We start from the raw sequence: 25,860 nt of genomic DNA on the forward strand, positions 1-25,860 counted from the left end.
GAGGTTATCTTATTTTTCACCTTAACAGTTTGAGAGAAAGCTTCCCTGATCTACAATCCAGAACTCAAGCAATCTTACTTCACTCTAGGATTGTGAATCATTTAGATTTCTCTATTCCAGAGGGTTGTGGACAATCAATGAGTATATTACAAAACAAAATTGATAGATTTTGGGGCACTGAAGAAAGCAAGGGTGAAGTGGATAGATCAGTATTACTAATTAAGACACTGAAGATTGATCTTACTGGAGCCATACAGCCATTTCCTGTGTTGATAGAGTTCAGAGAGTCCTACAGCACGGAAAGTGGCCCTTGGCCTGACTGGTCCATGCCAATCAAGATGTTCCTTCCTAATTAGTCCCATTTGTCAGTGTTCATCCCATAACCTTCTAAACCTTTCCAATCTACCTGTCCCACTGTCCTTTAGAAGTTGTTCTACCTACCTCAACCACTTCCCCTGGCAGCTCATTCCATATATGTACATACCTCCTCTGTGTGTAAACAATATATAACAAAAAAAAGAGTTGCTCCTCAGTTGCTGTTAAATTTTTCTTCTCTCAATTTATGCCCTCCAGTTCTTGATTTCCTAACCCTGGGACAAAGATCGAATGCACTAACCTTATCTATGCTCATCATGATTTTATACACTTCTATAAGATCGCCTCTCAATCTCCTACACTTCATGGAATAAAATTCTAGCCTCCCCCACCTCCCCAAAAACTCAGTCCGTCATGTCCTGGCAACATCCTTAAAAATCTTTTCTGCATGTTTTCCAGTTTACTGGCATCTTTACTGGCAGGGTGACCAAAACTGAACAGAATTTTCCAAGCACGGCCTCACCAGCATCCTGTAAAATCACACCATGACCTCCCAACTTTTTTTTTGATTCACCCCTGACTGATAAAGGCCAGTCAAAAGCCGCCTTCACCACCCTGTCTACCAGTTTGTCCGCTTTCAGGGAATCATATACTTGTAAATGTTTCATATAGTTGCTGTGTAACCATGGCGATCTTGTGTTATCAATTGCCAATTAATTTGCTTAGTTTCAGAAGCATCAAAGATGGAGGAAATGGGATCTCTTGGGGTACCAGTGGATAAAGATTCTTCAGTTTCAGAAGAAAGTTTAAGTGGTGCAGCAGATATGGGAGAAAGTCATAAAAAGGATGTAACGTTGCAGCAATCCAAGTCTGAACTTGGGAAGAATACTACAAACAATGCTCAAAATAAGGACAATGAGTCTGCTGAAAATAAACTTCAGATGATTGAAAGTAAAGGAAAGATGTCAGTCGGCATGACAAGAAAAAGACCAGAATCAAAGCCATCCACTCCTGGGATAACTGAACAGCAACCCCCAGGAATTGATGACAAGGTAAACAATATTGGATATTCTTTTCCTCGTAATTATTTAGCCTTTATTAAGTGCTTCTATGTTGCCTTACTTCAGCAGTTCCCAAGCTTTTTTATGTCAGGAGCTCCTATTATTAACTGAGGGGTTAGTCCATGGACTCCAGGTTAGGGACCCCTGCCTTAATTGTATTGACAAAACATTGGCTTTGTTGTCCAAAGGATGAATGTCAAAGTGAGAAATCTGATTGCCATTATACCACAATGGTGCTACTCCCAAGAGCTCATTCTTACCCTTTGTCATCAGGCTCTATAATGAGTCAACCTCTAATAGATGACCCCCTTCTGTTAGATTGATTGAGGTAACTTTTTTAAATTCTTTCTTACTACTTTTTTAATATTTGTATATCTACACACTTGTAATGCTACTGTGACACTGTCATTTCCTTTGGCATAAATGAAGTATCCATCTACCTGTTTTGCAGCCAAAAGTCGTCTCTGATCAGGAGGCAGGAAGTTGGGGCTACTGGGGAAATTGGGGGAAGTCACTGCTTACTACAGCAACAGCCACGGTAGCATCTGTTGGTGAGTTCATTGGTGTTCTTTTTAAAATATAATTTCTGCAACATCTGGTGACTGTTATTTTTCCAGAAGTTTTTTGACTTCTTTGGTAATGTGTATACAACAGCAAATTCTCCCAAACAATGGGATGTGACATCAGTTGGGGGCCTGGATGTCAGACATAATTGCAGTTGAACCAAATTTTCTGTATATCTTACAATTACTTGGCCTCTAACCCACCCCCCCCCTCAGTTATACTGCCTTTTTGAACTCCAGGATTTCAGGTGAAGCCTGCTGCCATTCAACTTGAACCCTGTGTAGTCAGAACCCTGGCGGCAGAGAATGTGGGAGATGAATAGGAGGAAAGAGTTTGAGTATAGGAATGGGGGGGGGGGAAGTTGAAGAAAAAGAAATGAATGGGAATGTGATGGTGAGGGGGCAGAAGAGGACAGGTTGGGATGTGTGTAGTAATTTGAGTTAATAGAAAGTCACACTGAATGGAGGAGGGGAAGATGTGAACTGAGAGCAAATAAACTCTTAAGATCTTTTCTCTGTATGGCCCTACCCCCAAACACACCTCTTTTCCAATGAGTACCATCTCTTACAGTGGGTGACATTCATTTCTCCATTATTAACATAGAATACTGGAGATACCAGTTTTTATTTTCAAAGTAAGGATGGAGCAACAATGAACTTGGATTTTTTGAAATAAAAAATTAAGTGTTGCTTCATAGAACATAGAATAGTACAGGCCCTTTGGCCCACAATGTTGTGCCGACCCTCAAACCCTGCCTCCCATATAACCCCCCGCCTTAAATTCCTCCATATACCTGTCTAGTAGTCTCTTAAATTTCACTAGTGTATCTGCCTCCACCACTGACTCACAGTGCATTCCATGCACCAACCACTCTCTGAGTAAAAAACCTTCCTCTAATATCCCCCTTGAACTTCCCACCCCTTACCTTAAAGCCGTATCCTCTTTTATTGAGCAGTGGTGCCCTGGGGAAGAGGTGCTGGCTATCCACTCTATCTATTCCTCTTAATATCCTGTACACTTTTATCATGTCTCCTCTCATCCTCCTTCTCTCCAAAGAGTAAAGCCCTAGCTCCCTTAATCTCTGATCATAATGCATACTCTCTAAACCAGGCAGCATCCTGGTAAATGTTCCTCTGCACCCTTTCCAATGCTTCCACATCCTTCCTATAGTGAGGCGACCAGAACTGGACACAGTACTCCAAGTGTGGCCTAACCAGAGTTTTATAGAGCTGCATCATTACATCGTGACTCTTAAACTCTATCCCTCGACTTATGAAAGCTAGCACCCCCATAAGCTTTCTTAACTACCCTATCTACCTGTGAGGCAACTTTCAGGGATTTGTAGACATGTACTCCCAGATCCCTCTGCTCCTCCACACTACCAAGTATCCTGCCATTTACTTTGTACTCTGCCTTGGAGTTTGTCTTTCCAAAGTGTACCATCTCACACTTCTCCAGGTTGAACTCCATCTGTCACTTCTCAGCCCACTTCTGCATCCTATCAATGTCTCTCTGCAATCTTTGACAATCCTCTACACTATCTACAACACCACCTACCTTTGTGTCGTCTGCAAACTTGCCAGTCACCTTTCTACCCCCACATCCAGGTTGTTAATAAAAATCACGAAAAGTAGGGGTCCCAGAACCGATCCTTGTGGAACACCACTAGTCACAACCCTCCAATCCGAATGTACTCTCTCCACCACGACCCTCTGCCTTCTGCAGGCAAGCCAATTCTGAATCCACCTGGCCAAACCTCCCTGGATCCCATGCCTTCTGACTTTCTGAATAAGCCTACCATGTGGAACCTTGTCAAATGCCTTACTAAAATCCATATAGATCATATCCACTGCACTACCCTGTTCTATATGCCCGGTCACCTCCTTAAAGAACTCTATCAGGCTTGTTCGACACGATCTGCCCTTCACAAAGCCATGCTGCCTGTCCCTGATCAGACCATGATTCTCTAAATGCCTATAGATCCTATCTCTAAGAATCTTTTCCAACGGCTTTTCCACAACAGACATAAGGCTCACTGGTCTGTAATTACCTGAACTATCCCTACTATCTTTTTTGAACAAGGGGACAACATTTGCCTCCCTCCAGTCCTCCAGTACCATTCCCGTGGACAACGAGGACATAAAGATCCTAGCCAGAGGTTCAGCAATCTCTTCCCTCGCCTTGTGGAGCAGCCTGGGGAATATTCTGTCAGGCTCCGGGAATGTATCCATCCTAATGTATTTTAATAACTCCAACACCTTCTCTGCCTTATTATCAACATGCTCCAGAACATCAACCTCACTCATGTTGTCCTCACCATCATCAAGTTCCCTCTCATTGGTGAATACCAAAGAGAAGTATTCATTGAGGACCTCGCTCACTTCCACAGCCTCCAGGCACATCTTACTACCTTTATCACTAATCGGTCCTACCTTCACTCCTGTCATCCTTTTGTTCTTCACATAATTGAAGAATCCCTTGGGGTTTTCCTTTACCCTACTTGCCACGGCCTTCTCATGCCCCCTTCTTGCTCTCCTCAGCCCCTTCTTAAGCTCCTTTCTTGCTACCCTATTTTCCTCAATAGACCCATCTGATCCTTGCTTCCTAAACCTCATGTATGCTGCCTTCTTCCACCTAACTAGATTTTCCACCTCACTTGTCACCCATGGTTCCTTCACCCTACCATTCTTTATCTTCCTCACCAGGACAAATTTATCCCTAACATCCTGAAAGAGATCTCTAAACATCGACCACATGTCCATAGTACATTTCCCTGCAAAAACATCATCCCAATTCACACCAGCAAGTTCTAGCCTTATAGCCTCATAATTTGCCCTTCCCCAATTAAACATTTTCCTGTCCTCCCTGAGTCTATCCTTTTCCATGATAATGCTAAAGGCCAGGGAGCAGTGGTCACTGTTCCCCAGATGCTCACCCACTGAGAGATCTGTGACCTGACCTGATTCGTTACCTAATACAAGATCTAGTATGGTATTCCCCCTAGTCGGCCTGTCAACATAACTGTGATAGAAATCCATCCTGGACACACTTAACAAACTCTGCCCCATCCAAACCCTTGGAACTAATCAGGTGCCAATCAATATTAGGGAAGTTAAAGTCACCCTTGATAACAACCCTGTTATTTTTGCACCTTTCCAAAATCTGCCTCCCAATCTGCTCCTCTGTATCTCTGCTGCTACCAGGGGGCCTATAGAATACTCCCAATAGAATAACTGCTCCCTTCCTGTTCCTGACTTCCACCCATACTGACTCAAAATAGGATCCTGCTACATTATCCATGCTTTCTGTAGCTGTAATAGTATCCCTGACCGGTAATGCCACCCTTCCTCCCCTTTCTCACCCCCCTATCCCTTTTAAAGCACTTTTAAAATCTTATTAAATTCCACTTAGATTTTGGAACTTCTTTGCTTACTTTTTAAGTAGAAGCCGCAGTAGGCCTTTTGGTCCTTTGAGAAGATTGAGACAAAAGATTATAATTAACCTTTTATCTCAGTGCTTCATTGCTACACTGTTTGATGCCTTGAATATTTAAAACCATGTCTCTGTCTTGTATGTAGTTCAAAACTCAGCTTCATAGCCTATTTGAGTCTAGCCTCCAATGAATATTTTGTAACTGTAGGCTTTTTGTGTCATTGGCATGCACCCAACAGTCTGGCAAAGCAGAGATAATTTTTTGACCAGTGTTCCATCCATATCAGTGTTTGACCCTAAGCACACAGTCCTTGCCAATATAGTGATCCATAGCCCTCCTTTGTGCATCTAACTACCAGTGGCAGCTATCTCAAAGCACTGGAAAAAGACCACCAGTACTTTCTCCACAAAATCTTCTGAATTCCCTGTAAGGTTAAGTGAGCTAAAGCTGATAGCCTTGCGCAGGCTAATATTGAATTCCTAGTAGTGTCATATCACCAAACTGGACAGGCCTCATTTTGTTATGCACCCAACCCTAGACTCCTGAAGCAGATGCACTTTTCAGAGCTCTCCCAGGGATAGAGATTACAAGGCAGATAGATGAAAGAAGTCAAGGATGTTCTCAGTCTCCTTAAGGAAAAGCATCATTGCCACTGAATATTCTGTTCGTGATCATGAAAGAAAGGAGAAGGGGCATTAGGGCTGTTATTGAGATGCTCAAGGTGTTCATCAAGAACTCATAGAAGACCCAGGTAAGTCGTAGAAGTGCACCTGCAAACTGCTCATTTATGCAGTCCAATGGCTATCACCTGACCCTCTTTCCCACCTTGGTAACATGACTCACTTCAGAATCCACAAAATGGGAATGGAAGTAAGTCATCCTCAATTTCCCAGGGAGTTCTTCAAGGGAAAGTACATTTCCAATTTGCATTTTTGCTATTCTGTGGTCCCTATGGATATCTTTACTGATTAATCCCAAATTAGCACTTTCACATTACAGTTTGCTGCAACCGATAAAGATCATTTTTAACAAAAATTAGTTTGTGTAAGGTGGGGAACAAATTCAGAAAATCAATCACTTGAAAGAGCAGTATGTTTACCTCTTCCTCCACCTCTACAACATGACATTAACAATATTAACATTTAATTTTTGTCACACACATTGTAGTTGGACTTGAATCTAATGACTTGCATCTCTGAAGCTTCAAAAACAAAGTTAATTAAAATCACTTAAAGCTGATTATAACATGATAATGAAATAACTTGATATTTTTCTTTGTTAAAAGTTCGATAATGCTGATAGTTCTATCAGCCAAGTTGTGATTTGGGATGAATATAAAAAGTCCATGAAAAGATTTGGTAGAGAACATTATCGGATTAGCTTAATTAATCATCGAGTAACCTCAAATGCTAACAAAAAGAGGCGTATTTAGTCATCTATTTAACTTCAAATAATTTCAAGATTTTTTTGTGGAGAGAAAGGTGCAGATTTGAAGATCTTTATCCCAGTTATTTTTTCCTATATTTTTCTGTTTCATCTAAACAATGATTTGCTTAGTCTTTGATCTTGTTATCAGGTAGGGTTGTGAACAGTAATACTTCCCATCTCTTCATTACACTTCAAGTGAATAGATGTTTGTATTAGGTATAAAATACTACCTTGATTTGAAATGTTAAAAGGAAAATAAATGAAAAAGTGAAACAGTGAAGCAGTTGCTGAAGGAAAATGGGTTGATGAAAGATTTTGATTTGGAAGTTTCTGATAGGACATAGAATTCAGTAAACAGAAGAAACCTCCCTGTTTGCTGACTTGGTTTCCAGTACGAAATAAAGATAAATTTACAATGGTTACAGTGACTGCTGATTTTCACAGCAAGTGTAAGTAATTTGGTAACAGTTGGGGTAAACACTTTCGTTAGTTGGGCAACAACAAGTTGTCTGTTTTGTAAACTTATTAACTACTTAACATGTCTATTTTATTGCTGTAGGTCATGGAATTTCCCATGTGATCGAAAAAGCTGAGTCCTCTCTTGGAATTCCCAGCCCTACAGAAGTTTCAGCAGAAGCAAGATTATCTGATGGGGACAAAGGTAGTCATTTGATAATGGAGTTATTTCTAGCTTCTGGAAGGTTATCATCCGGAAATAATTAAATTGTGAAATGGTAAGGGATAACGAGGCCAGTGACAATCTTATTTAAGTTGAATAATCTTCTGCTCTGCCTCTCTATTTTTGATATGTGTGTGAGCTGATGTGGCTTAAACATAGAAACATAGAAAATAGGTGCAGGAGTAGGCCATTCGGCCCTTCAAGCCTGCACCGCCATTCAGTATGATCATGGCTGATCATCCAACTCAGAACCCTGTACCAGCCTTCCCTCCATACTCCCAATCCCTTTAGCCACAAGGGCCATATCTAACTCCCTCTTAAATATAGCCAATGAACTGGCCTCAACTGTTTCCTGTGGCAGAGAATTCCACAGATTCACCACTCTCTGTGTGAAGAAGTTTTTCCTAATTTCGGTCCTAAAAGGCTTCCCCTTTATCCTCAAACTGTGACCCCTCGTTCTGGACTTCCCCAACATCGGGAACAATCTTCCTGCATCTAGCCTGTCCAATCCCTTTATAATTTTATATGTTTCAATAAGATCCCCTCTTCAGTCTTCTAAATTCCAGAGAGTATAAGCCCAGTCGATCCAGTCTTTCATTATATGAAAGTCCTGCCATCCCAGGAATCAATCTGGTGAACCTTCTTTGTACTCCCTCTATGGCAAGGATGTCTTTCCTCAGATTAGGGGACCAAAACTGCACACAATACTCCAGGTGTGGTCTCACCAAGGCCTTGTCCAACTGCAGTAGTACCTCCCTGCTCCTGTACTCGAATCCTCTTGCTATGAATGCCAGCATACCATTCACCTTTTTCACCGCCTGTTGTACCTGCATGCCCACTTTCAATGACTGGTGTATAATGACACCCAGGTCTCATTGTACCTCCCCTTTTCCTAATCGGCCACCATTCAGATAATAATCTGTTTTCCTGTTCTTGCCACCAAAGTGGATAACCTCACATTTATCCACATTAAATTGAATTTGCCCACTCACCTAACCTATCCAAGTCACCCTGCATCCTCTTGGTATCCTCCTCACAGCTAACACTGCCGCCCAGCTTCGTGTCATCCGCAAACTTGGAGATGCTGCATTTAATTCCCTCATCCAAGTCATTAATATATATTGTAAACAACTGGGGTCCCAGCACTGAGCCTTGCGGTACCCCACTAGTCACAGCCTGCCATTCTGAAAAGGTCCCGTTTATTCCCACTCTTTGCTTCCTGTCTGCCAACCTATTCTCTATCCACATCAATACCTTACCCCCAATACCGTGTGCTTTAAGTTTGCACACTAATCTCCTGTGTGGGACCTTGTCAAAAGCCTTTTGAAAATCCAAATATACCACACCCACTGGTTCTCTCCTATCCACTCTACTAGTTACATCCTCAAACTATGAGATTCGTCAGACATGATTTTCCTTTCACAAATCCATGCTGACTTTGTCTGATGATTTCACTGCTTTCCAAATGTGCTGTTATCACATCTTTGATAACTGACTCTAGCATTTTCCCCACCACCGATGTCAGGCTAACCAGTCTATAATTCCCCAGTTTCCCTCTCCCTCCTTTTTTAAAAAGTGGGGTTACATTAGCCACCCTCCAATCCTCAGGAACTAGTCCAGCATCTAAAGAGTTTTGAAAAATTATCACTATTGCATCCACTATTTCTTGGGCTACTTCCTTAAGCACTCTGGGATTTATCTGCGTTTAATCCCTTCAATTTACCTAACACCACTTCCCTACTAACATGTATTTCCTTCAGTTCCTCCATCTCACTGGACCCTCTGTCCCCTACTATTTCTGGAAGAATATTTATGTCCTCCTTAGTGAAGACAGAACCAAAGTAGTTATTCAATTGGTCTGCCATGTCCTTGCTCCCCATAATCAATTCACCTGTTTCTGGCTGTAGGGGACCTACATTTGTCTTAACGAATCTTTTTCTTTTCACATATCTGTAAAAGCTTTTACAGTCAGTTTTTATGTTCCCTGCCAGTTTTCTCTCATAATCTTTTTTCCCGTTCCTAATTAAGCCCTTTGTCCACCTCTGCTGGACTCTGAATTTCTCCCAGTCCTCAGGTGAACCACTTTTTCTGGCTAATTTGTATGCTTCTTCTTTGGAATTGATACTATCCCTAATTTCCCTTGTCAGCCACGGGTGCACTACCTTCCTTGATTTATTCTTTTGCCAAACTGGGATGAACAATTGTTGTAGTTCATCCATGCGATCTTTAAATGCTTGCCATTGCATATCCACCGTCAACCCTTTAAATGTCATTTGCCAGTCTATCTTGGCTAATTCACGTCTCATACCTTCAAAGTTACCCTTCTTTAGGTTCAGAACCTTTGTTTCTGAATTAACTATGTCACTCTCCATCTTAGTGAAGAATTCCACCATATTATGGTCACTCTTACCCAAGGAGCCTCTCACGACAAGATTGCTAACTAACCCTTCCTCATTGCTCAATACCCAGTCCAGAATAGCCTGCTCTCTAGTTGGTTCCTCGACATGTTGGTTCAAAAAACCATCCCACATACATTCCAAGAAATCCTCTTCCTCAGCACCCTTACCAATTTGGTTCACCCAATCTATATGTACATTGAAGTCACCCATTATAACTGCTGTTCCTTTATTGCACACATTTCTAATTTCCTGTTTAATACCATCCCCAACCTCACTACTACTGTTAGGTGGCCTGTACACAACTCCCACCAGCGTTTTCTGCCCTTAGTGTTATGCAGCTCTACCCATATTGATTCCACATCCTCCCGGCTAATGTCCTTCCTCCTCTGGTATCTTTTTTTGTCTGATTCCATCAGCTGTGGATATCTTGCCTAATCAGCTGTTCCTTATATGATTTGGGAAATGGCCATGCAAAATGACCCAACATCATCTAAGTTTCCTTTTGCAAAAAAGAAATGAAGAATTGCATACTCGTGCCATATAGCATGTCCGGACAAATAAAGGGCATTCAAAGCATTAGCAGGGATGGCATCTTGAGCATTTTGTTGAAGTTGTTTGTTTGTAGTAGTTGCTTTCCCTAATCAATTTCCCTGAGGGAAAATGACAGCCATTCAGTTTAGGAGTGAATCATTGAATTCATTGATGTTGGGCATAAAGTTAAGCTCAGTCTTAGTCCCCAGTGCCTGATGCTTCTTCTTTACAATTCACAACAATGTTTTTCAAAGTGAGATGAATTCATAATAAAAATTATTAAATCAGCATCTGCTATACACAGATGACACTGTATATGTCCAGTGTAATGAATTGCAGATCATAAGCAAGTTATCTGATACGTGTATTGTATTACATATACTAACTTTGACACGCTAATGAAAAAATTGGGGGCATCCAAAATATACGTGAATAGTAAAGATATATATATAGTGAATTGTTTTTGCTCCATCAGTGAGATACTTTATAGCTCTCTTGGCCTTAATAACTTGATGTGAAAATCAGCAAAGTCTCCTTTTTATCTTTGGAAATCTTAACTTGTGTGAATTGAACAATAGTCAGCTAACCATAAACACAAAGCAGTTTTTAGTTCTTGGTACTCTTATGACAGTGGTTTTAAATCTAAGTCATATGTTCCAGGCAGGAACAAAAATAGAACAGCACCTACTTTTAATATCTCAATAAAATCCTTGGAATTACATGAGACAAATGGAACAAAAACAAAATCTGTGAGAGAATCTGCCTACTTCCGCTGGCTGGGATGTGTGGAGCTCATACTACTTTCATCTGCTGAAGCTTTGTAGAGAAAGGCTAAATTACTGCAGCGAAAAGATCATACAAAGTCTCAAACAAAAGTATGCGTTCTTACTGACAACCAAAACAGCCTAGGGCATATCCACTTAATCTGGAGAGACCAGGTTAATGCTTTTGCAGTCATAGAAAGCTCCAAAAACTACATGTTGAGACTTTGGCTTCCACCTAGCTAGTGGACATAGCCAAGGAGTAGTTTCGCTGCTGGCAGAACAGGATCTTTTACCAGGGTGTGCTGGAAATTGTTGATATAATACATCACCACCTTGCATTTGCAAAGTTAGTCATAGTCACACAGTACAGAAAGGAGCACTTTTGTGCCATGCTAGTGATGAAGCACACATTTAACTAATCCCATTTTATTCTTCGCACATTCCCATTGACTTCCCCAAATTCTGTCATTCACCTGCACATTCGGGACAATTTACAGGGCCAATTAACCTACTGATTTGTGCATTATAGGGAATGGAGATCACATGGAGAGCATGCAAACTCCATGCGGGCGATCACATGGAGAGCATGCAAACTCCATGCGGGCGATTGATCACATGGAGAGCATGCAAACTCCCTGCGGGCGATTGATCACATGGAGAGCATGCAAACTCCCTGCGGACAATCGATCACATGGAGAGCATGCAAACTCCATGCGGGCGATCACATGGAGAGCATGCAAACTCCCTGCGGACAATCGATCATATGGAGAGCATGCAAACTCCATGCAGACGATCACATGGAGAGCATGCAAACTCCATGCGGGCGATCACATGGAGAGCATGCACACTCCCTGCGGACAATCACATGGAGAGCATGCAAACTCCATGCGGGCGATCACATGGAGACCGTGCAAACTCCCTGCAGAAGATCACATGGAGAGCACGCAAACACCCTGCAGAAGATCACAGGAAGAGCATGCAAACTCCATGCGGACAATCACATGGAGAGCATGCAAACTCCCTGCGGACGATCGATCACATTGGAGAGCGTGCAAACTCCCTGCGGACGATCGATCACATGGAGAGCATGCAAACTCCCTGCGGACGATCGATCACATTGGAGAGCGTGCAAACTCCCTGCGGACGATCGATCACATGGAGAGCATGCAAACTCCATGCGGACGATCGATCACATGGAGAGCATGCAAACTCCATGCAATCACATGGAGAGCATGCAAACTCCATGCAATCACATGGAGAGCGTGCAAACTCCATGCGGACAATCACATGGAGAGCATGCAAACTCCCTGCGGACGATCGATCACATTGGAGAGCGTGCAAACTCCCTGCGGACGATCGATCACATGGAGAGCATGCAAACTCCCTGCGGACGATCGATCACATTGGAGAGCGTGCAAACTCCCTGCGGACGATCGATCACATGGAGAGCATGCAAACTCCATGCGGACGATCGATCACATGGAGAGCATGCAAACTCCATGCAATCACATGGAGAGCATGCAAACTCCATGCAATCACATGGAGAGCGTGCAAACTCCATGCGGACAATCACATGGAGAGCATGCAAACTCCCTGCGGACGATCGATCACATTGGAGAGCGTGCAAACTCCCTGCGGACGATCGATCACATGGAGAGCATGCAAACTCCATGCGGACGATCGATCACATGGAGAGCATGCAAACTCCATGCAATCACATGGAGAGCATGCAAACTCCATGCAATCACATGGAGAGTGTGCAAACTCTATGCGGACGATTGATCACATGGAGAGCATGCAAACTCCATGCAGATGATCACATGGAGAGCATGCAAACTCCATGCGGACGATCGATCACATGGAGAGCATGCAAACTCCATGCGGACGATCGATCACATGGAGAGCATGCAAACTCCATGCGGACGATCACATGGAGAGCATGCAAACTCCATGCAGATGATCACATAGAGAGCATGCAAACTCCATGCGGACGATCGATCACATGGAGAGCATGCAAACTCCATGCAATCACATGGAGAGCGTGCAAACTCTATGCGGACGATCGATCACATGGAGAGCATGCAAACTCCATGCAGATGATCACATGGAGAGCATGCAAACTCCATGCAGATGATCACATAGAGAGCATGCAAACTCCATGCGGACGATCGATCACATGGAGAGCATGCAAACTCCATGCGGACGATCACATGGAGAGCATGCAAACTCCATGCAATCACATGGAGAGCGTGCAAACTCTATGCGGATGATCGATCACATGGAGAGCATGCAAACTCCATGCGGACAACTCCATAGTTCAGGATTGAGCCTGGGTCACTATTACTGTGAAGCAACTACTTCACTAGCTGCACCAGTGTCCTACCCTGTTGGACCACCATTTTGAAGAGGTAATAAATAGAGGACTACATAAATCCAAGTAATTAAGGATGCATGTTTCTTTGTATTATTAATACATAATGTGTGTCTAATTATATTTAGCAATAATTTAAGTGCAGAATACCTTTTTTTTTGTAAAACAGCAGGATTAGAGGATTCTGAAAAAGGCCCCAGAACTAAAGATGAAACTTCCTCTCCAACCAGTGGGGCATTTGGGATGTTTTCTACCATTACCACTGCAGTTCAGAACACAGTGAGTGGTTTAATTAATGTTAATAACATTTAAATGTCTAATTATCTCTAGTAATAACTTTGTTTTAGAAAACTGAATTGTAACTCTTTTTCTTATTGCAGCTCCCCAAATTCCTAATTCTTTTCGTCTGCTTTTAATGAAATTGGTTCCTTTCAAATTGATTTTTTTTCTATAATGTGGTTTAAATTTCACATTGTCATGAAATAATTCCATAACTATCTAAAATATTGGAACTATTTCTATGATTAATTATTTGATTAATATGGATAGCAATAAAATTTACTCAATACTTTTAAAGATGCATTGTTAATCAAAAGCTGCAGATGCTGCAGGATTTCTCTTGGCCCTCCCAGTTATTATTGTAATATTCATTGTGGTTCCAGATAAGGCCTGTATTACATAGAAACATAGAAAATAGGTGCAGGAGTAGGCCATTCGGCCCTTCAAGCCTGCACCGCCATTTATTATGATCATGGCTGATCATCCAACTCAGAACCCTGCCCTAGCCTTCCCTCCATACCCCCTGACCCCCGTAGCCACAAGGGCCATATCTAACTCCCTCTTAAATATAGCCAATGAACAACCCAGAAAAAAAATGTATGGTGTTATTTTAGAATTTAAGCCGTCATACATTATGGAACATTGTACTGAAATAAGTATGAAGGGAATATTTACATTTTTGACAAAAATTTACTTAAAAGTTGAAGTATCTGAGAGGGCAGTTGGTTTCATGTTCTCTTGTGCTGTAGACACAAAGCTTTAAAAGCCTTTAATATTCATATGTACTCTGACTATTCATTGAAAGCATTTAACGATGAGGTTTTTTTTACATATTTATGCTATGCAGTATTAATATTGATAACTTCATTTCCAGGGGAGAACTGTACTAAGTGGTGGTTTGGATGCCCTTGAGTTCATTGGTAAGAAAACCATGGATGTTATTGCAGAAGGAGATCCTGGATTCAAGAAAACACGAGGCCTGATGCACAGAACAACCACATTGTCTCAGGTGCACATTCAACTTTGATTAAATTTAAATTTTTTTTTTAGTTTTATAAGTATCTGAACATGTCATGGGAAAGATTCATTGTGATGTGACTGATGCAGCCATGGCACTTTCCATATTTTATCATATAACGTTAAGGAAGGAGATGTTAGGCATGCTCTGTCTTCATCAATGGTACTGAGGTTGAGAGTTTGAAGTCCAATAGCCTGACCTGGTCCAACCACGTAGACGCTACAGCCAAGAAAGCTCATCAACACCTCAGTCTCCTCAGGAGGTAAAAGAAATCTGGCTTGTTACCATCAACCCTTGCCAATTTTTATTGAAGCACCTATCTGGATGTATCATGACATAGTGTGGCAGTTTCTCTGCCAACAACCACAAGAAACTGCAGCATGTCGTGGACACAGCTGTCCATATTTCTCATTGCCTTGGGAAAGTATCCAATATAATCAAAGATATTGCCTGCCCTGGACATTCATCCACCTTCCTTCTTCCATCATGCAGAATGTACAAAAGCCTGAAAGCACAGTCCATCAGGTTCAAGGAGCATTTCTATCCTGCTGTTATAAGACTATTGAATGGTCTCCTGACTCCTGACCTCACAGCCTACCTCATTATGATCTGGAAGCTTTATTATCTACCTGCACTGTACTTGCTCTGTAACTGTTCCACTTTATTCTGCATTCTATTATTGTTTTACCTCATAGTACCTCAATGCACTTTGTAATAATTTCATCTGTGTGAACAGTATGCAAGACAAGTTTTTCACTGAACCCACAATAATAGACCAATTCTAATATTTACGATCTTACTTAATCTTAATTGCAAATGTTTGTGCAGGTGTATGACTGTTCCTAAGGAAATGTGCATTGATTTCCAGAGCAGACAGAACTTGCCTGAGAACACCTCCAAAGGCTTTTTGTTTGCATTAGATAAGTCTTCTCTAGTAGTGGCATAGTGTGGAAGATTTGTTTTATTCTTTTCAGCATTGGGTCTTTGATTTATGTTATTTTTCTAAGTGAAAATTTTTCATTGTTTTTTATTGGGACTGTTTCCATAGAAATCAAAATTTAGTATGCATATATTTATGCTTTTTAATATATGGACTGATCCACATTTTTAGCTGTATAATTTTCAAGTAAGATGAGTTGAGTATTGAAAATTGGGATGATGTATTCGGATATCTCTAGGTATCAGAATCATGTGAAGGGAAAGTCAGAAGTACAATGGCAGTGGGAAGGATGGATAACCCAGAGGTGTAACAAAGTTTGCTAGTTTAAGAAGCACAGTCTTTGGATGTTTGTAATGGCAAGGATAATTAAGCAGCAGGGGGAAGGGAATGGAAAATGACATGCTATATGACAATAGCCAGAGAGGTTTCTTGTGCTCGTACATTTGATGACATTCAGTGTGGGAATAATTGTTGAAAGGTGGCTACAGCAAAAAAGAGTTGGTAAATGACACTGAAGAAAGTAATAAGATAGTATTTTGTACTTGGGAATACTATTTTAGAATTTCTTGAGCATTTTTTTTAGTCATTCATATTATAACATTCAACTGAAATAATTGTAAACAGGAGGTGGTCTGATGCTGGAAGCACATGCAAATGCTGGAGGAACTCAGCAGGTCAGGCAGCATCTAGGGAAATGAGTAAGCAGTCACTGTTTTGGGCCGAGACCCTTTTTCAGGACTGGCATGGAAGGGAAAAGAAGCCAGAATAAAATCTAGGGGCATGTTGAGGTTGCATGCAAAAATGGAAATATTTATTAGTATTATAAATTTCAGACAACCATTCCCTTGAAGATTAATCAACTGCGTAAGCAATAAATTTCATATTCATTCCACTTTCCTATACAGAATACTGTCTTGAGATTGTTCTGCTTGAATTTTCTCTGTAGGTTCTGAGGGAAGCAAAAGAAAGAGAACAGCAACAACGGCAAACAGCCGATGAACTTTCTGTAGATGTACAAAAGAAAGCTAATTATGGAATTTTGTTCGATGAATTTCAAGGTCTATCCCATCTGGAAGCTTTGGAAATTTTGTCCAATGAAAGTGAAGTAAAGGTAAATCAGGAAAAAGAAAATAATTACATTTTTGTATGTTTCTTCAGTATTATTTCCAGTTTTGCTTTTGACATTGAACCCAGGCCCCCCCCCGTACAAAATATTACTTTCTCGGAGGACCCAGAAATGCTATATTAGTATATTTTGTGATTAAGTTTAAATTTGTTAATTTTGCTAATATTGAGAATGTACATTTGTTGCGCATATATTTTAATGTGCTCTGTGTACCTGTAGATTTCATTAAGGTGTAAAATATTGTTTTAGCATACCCACTGCTGATCATATTCACTCAAGAAATGTTCATTACTTTCCATAGGTTAGATCAGTGGTTAATTCCCTGTCTGGAGAAGCTGTTGAAAAATTGAAGGAGGAATTGGAGACTACTAAAGAAGCTTTTGCATTGGTTGAATTTGATGAGGAGGAGGAAGAAGGGAATGAAGGTACAACGTACAGCCCTTTAGTGCTGTCAGATTTTCATTGGTACTGACTATTTTCCTCAGCCTGTTCATAATCTTTATTAGTTTGAAATGATTTGTGTTATCCATAACTTTAAAGAAAAAACCTTACTACCTTTTATATTCAGTACCCTGTTTATAAAATTGTCCCATGTCCTTTTTTAATTACCTTATCAACTTGCTAAAACTCCTTTGAGATAACTTGTGAATACTTGGACTCTGTCTGTACAATTGTCATATGAACAGGTTTTCAGTTATATTGCCTCTCTGTATTGTGCCTCTTTAAACAGGAATATTATGTCCGTCAGTCTTTTGGAGCTATTTTGTCTATTGACTGAATGCCTCAGAGCAAATAAGAATAAGTGATAAATACTGCTTTGTCAGTTTCACCCTGAGAATAAATGTCTTCCATAGCTGAAGGTTATTTTGGTTTTGCAGGAGATGATGGGTCTGGATTTGTAAAAGAAATATCTGATTTGTTATCAGAGCTGCATGTAGCTGTGACATCTGACAAACTGGGCAAAGTAAGTGTATATTGATTTCTCTGTCACCAAAGTAATTTTATTGGTGTAGTTTCCTGCAGCTTCAGTTCTTTTATGGGGGGGAAACAATTCAATTATTGTAAGTGGGTGTAGAGTGTTTCAGTTATTGATATGGTTTTAATCGGATAACAAACTGAAGCTAATAAGCAACCATTTGTAAGCCAAATTTTGCACATTTTGCCTGGCATTTACAGAATAATATTATTCTATGTTTTTGAGAACAAATATTCTTTAAGTTCATAATGAATCAGGTGGCATGTTTCTGTATTTAAGTTACTTGATTTTAAAAAGAATCACCAATTATTTTTATCATGCTGAATTAAGTAGCACAGAATCCTTTCCGTGTTTGGCAACATGACATTTTTATTTTATTAATGTTGGCACAACATATTTTATTAATGTTGGCATAACATCTTGATGTGCTTCATGTTAAATCTTTGGGGAAGTTATGTTCTCTTGTGTTCTGAATTACTCAAAATTTCTGTTTGTTTCAGGCTAGAAAGAATGCAAATGATTGTTTAATTGAAGTAAACTCTCTCTCACTGGTACAAATAGAAATGGCATCAGAAGATGAAGAGAAAGAAGGACAGAATGAGAAATCTACATCTGGTTTGCACCAAGATCACAAAATTTCAGTTGAGGTAATGTATTAGTGGCCACTTTTATAATTTCAGGAGAAAGCTTAACCTATTACGTAAATAACAAATGCTAATTCTTTTACGTATGGTTCAGTATGCATCATTCTTAAACCACAAATACTTATGTACATCAAATTCACTAATCTTTTTGTATTTTTGTGTTGGTTTAGTCTTTTCCCGTCCTGAAGTGTTAGATAAAAGGGAAAATAAATTTTGCAATCAAATTTCAATCTGTTTTGTGGTTTTCCAATAAAATAGTTTGGTTTGCTTTTTCTTGATTGTAAATATTAATTGAGCACAGGAAAATTACACTTGGTGTTCTAACTCAAATTTTGATTTTATTTATGTCTCTGTACTTCACAGAATATCCATACATTTGCTGTCAGAAGTTTGGCAGAACTCACTGCTAGGTCCATTGAACAGTTCCATAAAGTGGCAGAACTAATTCTTCACAGCCAGAACCAGGATGTGGGGATATTGGACCGTGCCAAAACTCTATCTAAGTATGAAATTTTTAAACGTTTCATAAAATGCACAAAAGAGACTCACTTCAGGATCTTAATGATGGTTAGCTAGTGCAAGTAGAATCATGTGTACTTTAAAAGAAGACTGATACTATGAATCCTAGTTTTGCCACTATTGTATTTGTGCAAGAACAGTATAACTTGGGAGTTTCATATACCAACAGATGAACTTGGTCTTGGATGATACATTATTTGTTTCTAAATTGACAATCCATTTGCATGCTGGCAAATAATTATTACCAAGGGCATGATATTAGGCTGGATGCCAATTTTTATCACTTGTGCCAAGACCTAGTTTCATTTTGTGAATCATTTCAGGGTGTCAGGTAAATAAAGCCAATAAAATGGTCAATAATATTTTGAATGACATAATTGATCATGAGTTCCTTGGAGAGTAAATAAATTTCAATGCCATATGCCTAAGCCACGTTTCTGGTTCTGAGGATTCTGTTGTAGAAAGGATACTTAAATGTGTAAAATGCACTGAACCTTAAAAATACTGTGATTTTTAGTCTCAGTTATCTAATTTGTCAATGACCAGATTTTTTTTTAAGGTAACACATCATATACTTTGCCTACCTGGATAGGGTTTATCCATTAAGGTAGACCTTTGTCAGTGCAAAGAAACTTGCAATATACTGTATCATTCAAATGTTTATTATTACATGCTGAGTTACTCCTACTCTCTCACCTCCTTCAAATGAATGATAAGATATAATGTTAAGAATGGAAGGAAATGATCTGTAGAGTTGCAATACTTAATTGTCGAGCATTATTTCCTAATTTCATTTTTTCTTTACAGATTGACTGTTGTCTTGTGTAAGGAAGTGGCTGTCCTTTCTAAACAGTTTACGACTTGTTTAACAACGATAGGGGTAAGAAGCAACTTTTTCTCTTGCAGGAGTTTTTATAAAATCTGTTGATGAGGATGGTGATGTAATATAGAAATCACACCTAATGACGTCTCAGTTGGCTTTGCATTGCATTGTTTGACCTCAATCATCTTGGCTATTTGGGATGTTGCATTAGCTGAATTTATTTGTGAAAACCTCTGGTGGATGGAAGAAAGTAGTAAGAGTGATAATTTTTGTGCACATTTCAATGAAGCACAGAATACTTGTTGGACTCTCATTCTAGATTTGTTTGTTTAAATTTCTTAAGCATGATTTAGTTATAAAATAATATGTATATATTGACTTCCAATTTTTTATTCTATTTTAATATAAAACATATTCATTTAATTTCTCTACAGGTTAAAGAGAAGGCAGATGTTCTTAATCCGTTAATTACTGGAGTATTTTTGGAGGTAAATTTCTTTCAATTAGTGAGTTCAGACAACTTTTTACCGATTTAGTTAATAAACTAATGTAAACCAAAATTCCAATACTTATGCACATAGTTGACTAAACTTTAGATCTGCTGATTTAAAACAGAAAATTATACATAGATTAAAAATAAACAAACATATGATCCTTGTGAATGTTGCATTATGTTGGAAGTGCCTTCTCAAATCAGATGTTAAATCAAGATGCCACCCAGCTAATATATCTAGAAATAAACATTCCTCGGAATTATTTCAAGAAGGGATGTTCTGGCCAAAATTGCACCCATTAACACCACTAAAAATCAGTGTAACTGATCATTTATTCATATATGATTTTAGATTTTTGCTGTGTCCAAATCAGATTTCTGTTTCTTGTAAGTAACATTAACTATATTTAAGCAAAATCTCATTGGCCAAAACCAAAGCCCAAATGACATACATGTTGCTATGTAAATAAGGTATTCTTAGTAACTAACATTTAGTTGGAATCCAAACTATTAATTTATGAATTTTACTTTCACAATTAAAAATCATTCATCGGTTTTAGTAGCAGATTGAACTACAGTGTCTTTTTGGATAATAACAGAAATATATTTAGTGGTCATTATTGCTTTGGAAATCATACTTTGCATGTGTTGAGTGATTACACTTCAAAAAGCCATCACAGGATACAACCACCCAAAGGAGTATTTAACTGATATAAATGCAAAGTTTTCCAAAACATCAAGGATGATTTGGGTAATTTTTATTATAGATCGTTGCATATTACAGTATATAACAACTTGAAAATTTGAATTCTACAACAAGCTTCTGAGATAGCATGTATATCAGCACAACATAAGTAGGAAGCATAGGCCATTCAGCTCCTCTTGTCGCTCTACCATTTTGTGAAATCATACCTGACTTTTTTTGTTTCAGTGCCACTTTTCTACATAACCCCATATATTTTAAGCCTTTAATATTTTTTTAAACTTTCAAATTATGTCTAAAATGTACTCATTAGCTCATCTACAGTACTCTTGGGTAGAGAATTACAAAGATTTATTACCCTCTGGGTGAAGAAATTTCTAATAGATTCTGTCCTGTATAATTTACTCCTATTTTAAGTCTGTGACTGAATTCAAGATGCCATTGGTAGGAAAACACCGAAACTCCACATCGAGTCATTCAAGCTCTTTAAGAATTTTGTATGTTTCATTGAGGTTCAGTCATATTCTTTTAAGCTGGAAAGAGTATTGGTGCAGTCTGTTTAATTTCTTATTGTCCTACAAGCTTACCATCTCAGAATTCAATGTGATGCATGTTCACTATGATCCTTAAACACAGGAATTGCTAGGAAAACTCACCAGGTCAAACATCATCTGTACAGAAAGAAATAGTTAATATTTTGGGTCAGTGGCCTAACCAGGCTATATGTCATACTGATCACAGATGTACAACATAATGACGACTTTCCAGTTTATTTTGTTTCTCATTTTCCCTTCAACCTTTGCAAGTGAGGTTTCCACAAAAGAGAAAAATAAGGTGATACTATAGTATGTTTATTTAAAATTTGTGATCTCTGCATCATGGAATTTAGTAAAATTGATCTTGCAGCATGAATAAGGAGGCACGTTTGCAGAATCCATCTGTGCTAACTCAATTGTAAATATAATTGTTCTTTTGGCCAAAGGAAAATCTTGCTTTTCAGCATTTTGTAAACGGTTCGAACTTCTCTTTCAGGCCTCCAACAGTGCAACCTACATTCAGGATGCATTTCAGCTCCTGCTTCCAATTCTTCAAATTTCTCAAATCCAGACTTGCTTGAACACAACGTAGTGACTGGCTTAATTTACTTCGCAATGAAATTTTTTTAAACCTGTGAATTTTATCACAAAAAAATCATCTATCAATGTGGATTGTTTTAAGATGCATTTTGTAACACTCAAAATGTTTTTTGAGAGGGGGCAGGGAGATCATTTCTGGATGAATTGCTTTTCTCTAAAAATCCATTGCTGTATGAATGTAAAGTATTGGGTCATAATCTCCAGCATATAATATTATGGTTTCTTTCTATGCATTAAAGAAAATTTCCTGTTTCTCATAATTACTTTCAGAATGATTGCTGAGGAACAAAAATTATAGAAGTATAATAGCAATGTTATTTTTCATTACTGATCTTTCTACAGAGTGAAATGTATATTGGCTAATACTACATGTAAATTAGAAAATAATTCAGAGAATATTTAAGTGGAAATGCTGTGCCACAAATTATGTTGTTTACCAGTGGCTGGTCATTTGACCAAATACCATTTTATGCACTTCTATATTTTTTTTTATCATTGCCTCCAAAACTTTTCAAACAAATTCACAAATGGTAACGAGCAGATTAATGTGAAAACTATGCTGTGGAGTATAACTGAGTATGCAGCACTTTCATTTGTGCTTTTCTACATATCACTCTAATGTAATATACTTTGTACTTAAAGCACTATAGCTTATTCTTTGAAGTATGCATTTTGCCATTTAAAGAAATATTCTGAGAGATAAGATGAGGTGGTTTATAAATCCAATGGTTTTTATTTAATAATTTGTAGGGATAATATATTGCTAGTATCTTTGCAATATTATTCATTGCCTGCAAAGGATGATGCCAGTGAAAATAGGAATGAGTTTTGAGATTTATTTTGTGCATTATTATCAACCATTGTTTACTATCATAAGTGTACTTAACACTTAATGGGCAAGCAGCAACATCCTGGTATCCGGCTGCTTGAGATCTCATTTCCTGTCATTTACTTGAGTTCATAATTACATTTTTCATGAAGTAAACTATTTGTTATGCTTAATTAGGTCTAACATCACCTGGAGGAAATAGTGTACAATTTAACTGTATTTCCAGTTTTGGACACTGAATAGCCATCAGAATAGAACAATACACATGTAACTTCAGTTCTCCAGTATTTAGTATATTCCTATAATGTCAGTGATTTTTATTGCTGATGTGCATTTCTCATAATTAAATTTTTTTAAACCTGTAAGTTTATAATTTATTGGGCTGCATTTTGTTTGTAATAACTTTTGAGAGCCTTTTCACAAATGCCGCCTTTTAAAAGTACAAATAGTTGCTTCCAAATTTTTGACACATCAAACTTTAGGTTAAAAGCTTTAAAATGGACCTTTTGTAAACAATCAAATTGTAAATATTAAAGTTTCTGATAACTATTTTGATCATTTGAGAGTTAGTCAGGATCTGACTGTTCTAGTCACTTGTCTAGTTTGTAAACCACCTGCTGGTAATGAAATGCCAAGTATACTCAGAAGCCACTAAATAGAGAATTTATTTGAGTTTCACTTAATAAATCAGTGTGTATTAATTACAAATGGAGTGAATTTGGCTGTCGATTTGTATGCTGATATCGATCAGTTGAATTTGAGTGTCAAAGCTAAATAGGTCTATGGATAGATGGTAAGATGCCAGAGGCTAATTGGTTCAGGCCACAAAAATCACGCTGCACCTACTTTAAATATGTTATGCTTTTGCATCTTTGTATATTCATTATAAATTCCCTTGTTCACATATGTAGAAGTTGTCTATGAGACATGAACTTTGAACTGTTTGAAACTCAGGATGACTCAGTTCTTCAGCTAGTTAAATTCTTCAGATGTTGCCATTGTGATTGTCAACTGAAATGTGGCAAGATCTTAAAAATGGCAAAGGTATCAAATGTGTTTGATATTGGTTGAGGGAGAGATACTGTCCAGAACATCCCACTTCTTCAATTAGGGCCACGGAACTTTAACATTTGCCACAGAGGATCTGAGTTTGTCACAGTGAAGAGACACCTCCTTTGACACTGTCTTTTTATTGAACTTTAGAGTCATCCTAAAATAAATGTTAAGGTGTGTGAAATGTAGCTCAGGTTTGCAACTATCCTACTCTGGTGGACCCTTTACTTGGCATGCTGTAAATACAGTGTCACTGATAGAGCATCAGATGTGGACCCATTAAACTCTTAATGGGTCATATCTCCCAAGTTTCCAATGGGTGGTGTCTTTTTTCAGTTGACCGGTTTGCAGCAACTCGAATGAACCGGAGTAGCTCAGCAGCAAAGCATTTTGTATACTATGCTGTTGGAATCTTTAGTGATCCAAGGTTTTCAGTGCACTTGGTTAGTGAGCATTGAAATGCTTCTGACAGCACAAAGGAATAAGGTCTTGGATCAGTCTTTGACTTGGAAGCTACGTCGAGCTAATGTCAGGGAAGGAATACAATGTTGACCTCTGGTTCTGCAGTTGGTAGGGGATATAGAATGCAAAGTACAGTAATATTTTAATAATCTTGCTCTCAGGTGACTGACAAAAACATCTGAGGACTCTCAGCTGTGACATTATTCAGGATAGGGTGGGTCACAGAGATCCCCCCCCATTGCCAAATAACATCACCATGAGAAAAGCATCCAAGCATTTTGGTGTCACCAAAGGAGACCAGACATCCACCCATCAAAGCAGAGGTGGTTTGTCATATGACTTCTCCAGTAACCCCTCTTCCACATCCCAAGCCCCAGGGCACGAGATGTTTGATTCGGTAGGGTAGCTTGCCACAGCCAGCCAGCCAAACTATAGGCAAATCATGGGGAAACACTTAGTCCAATAAATAAAGTTGATGAATATTAATTACAAATAATATAAACATGACTTTAAAATGTATGGTTATTTATTTTCATCACTTGTAATTTACATTGTTTGATCATTAAAATGGAGATATATTTAGAACCTCTCATCTCTGGATTTTATTCATAACTTGAAAGTCACTGATGTCAAATTTTAAGTATCAATTAGAAACATTGTGGATATTTTCAAATCACTGCTAATTAAATTCCTTTATGTGAATTTTGGGAAATTACAACTATATTAACCATTGGAAAGAATGATAATATTAGTGCCAAGGTTTCTGTTCAAAAATAATGGCTTGCTCATTTAGGACAGAGGAATTTTGTTTTGTCTTCTGAGTCATGAATATCTAGAACTCTTCCTCAAAAGGCAGTTGAAATGGAGCTTTTGAATATTTTTATGGCAGTGACAAGAGATTCTTTCAAGCAATAGATGAAAGTTTACAGCAGAGGATAAGAGTGCAGAATTGGTTTATAGTCAGGTCAGCCATGATCTTAAATAAGAGCAAGCTTTAGAGCATGAGTGGTCTATTCCTAATCTGCATATTCATATGTAATATATTGGGGGAAATGGGTAATAACCTGAAACACTGTATGTAAGCCTAAAGTTATCAAAGGTTTAACCCTCTTTTGAAAACATACACAGTAAATATTACCTTTACCTAATGATACCTCGCTTGTTTCTTTCCCTTGTGATTATTTAAGCTTTTATTAGCACCTCGCAAACCAAATGATTCATGTTGCGGATCCCCATCAGGCTTTGTGCCTTCCTGATTTGGAAATAATTGCCTTTCTCATTGTTGCTGGTATTCCCTATTTAGCATCACGGTGA

At 38.7% G+C, this 25,860-nt stretch overlaps 1 protein-coding gene across 3 annotated transcripts in view; it reads left to right on the forward strand.

The window, feature by feature from the left end:
* The window catches only part of LOC134349274 (protein FAM114A2-like), a 32,213-nt gene extending 6,604 nt beyond the window's left edge, over positions 1-25,609 (forward strand). For all 3 annotated transcript variants that reach the window (XM_063053334.1, XM_063053333.1, XM_063053335.1), the window contains exons 4-16: positions 1,042-1,367; positions 1,828-1,927; positions 7,361-7,462; positions 13,715-13,824; positions 14,699-14,833; positions 16,729-16,893; positions 17,210-17,333; positions 17,787-17,872; positions 18,385-18,531; positions 18,892-19,031; positions 19,855-19,927; positions 20,305-20,358; positions 22,099-25,609. In XM_063053334.1, coding sequence (XP_062909404.1) covers positions 1,059-1,367; positions 1,828-1,927; positions 7,361-7,462; positions 13,715-13,824; positions 14,699-14,833; positions 16,729-16,893; positions 17,210-17,333; positions 17,787-17,872; positions 18,385-18,531; positions 18,892-19,031; positions 19,855-19,927; positions 20,305-20,358; positions 22,099-22,194 — 1,641 coding nt within the window. In that variant the 5' untranslated portion in view covers positions 1,042-1,058 and the 3' untranslated portion in view covers positions 22,195-25,609. The remainder of the gene's footprint in view (positions 1-1,041; positions 1,368-1,827; positions 1,928-7,360; positions 7,463-13,714; positions 13,825-14,698; positions 14,834-16,728; positions 16,894-17,209; positions 17,334-17,786; positions 17,873-18,384; positions 18,532-18,891; positions 19,032-19,854; positions 19,928-20,304; positions 20,359-22,098) is intronic.
* The last annotated feature ends 251 nt before the right edge of the window (positions 25,610-25,860 follow it).

Source organism: Mobula hypostoma, chromosome 7 (genome assembly GCF_963921235.1).
Source record: "Mobula hypostoma chromosome 7, sMobHyp1.1, whole genome shotgun sequence".
Classification (NCBI taxonomy): domain Eukaryota; kingdom Metazoa; phylum Chordata; class Chondrichthyes; order Myliobatiformes; family Myliobatidae; genus Mobula; species Mobula hypostoma.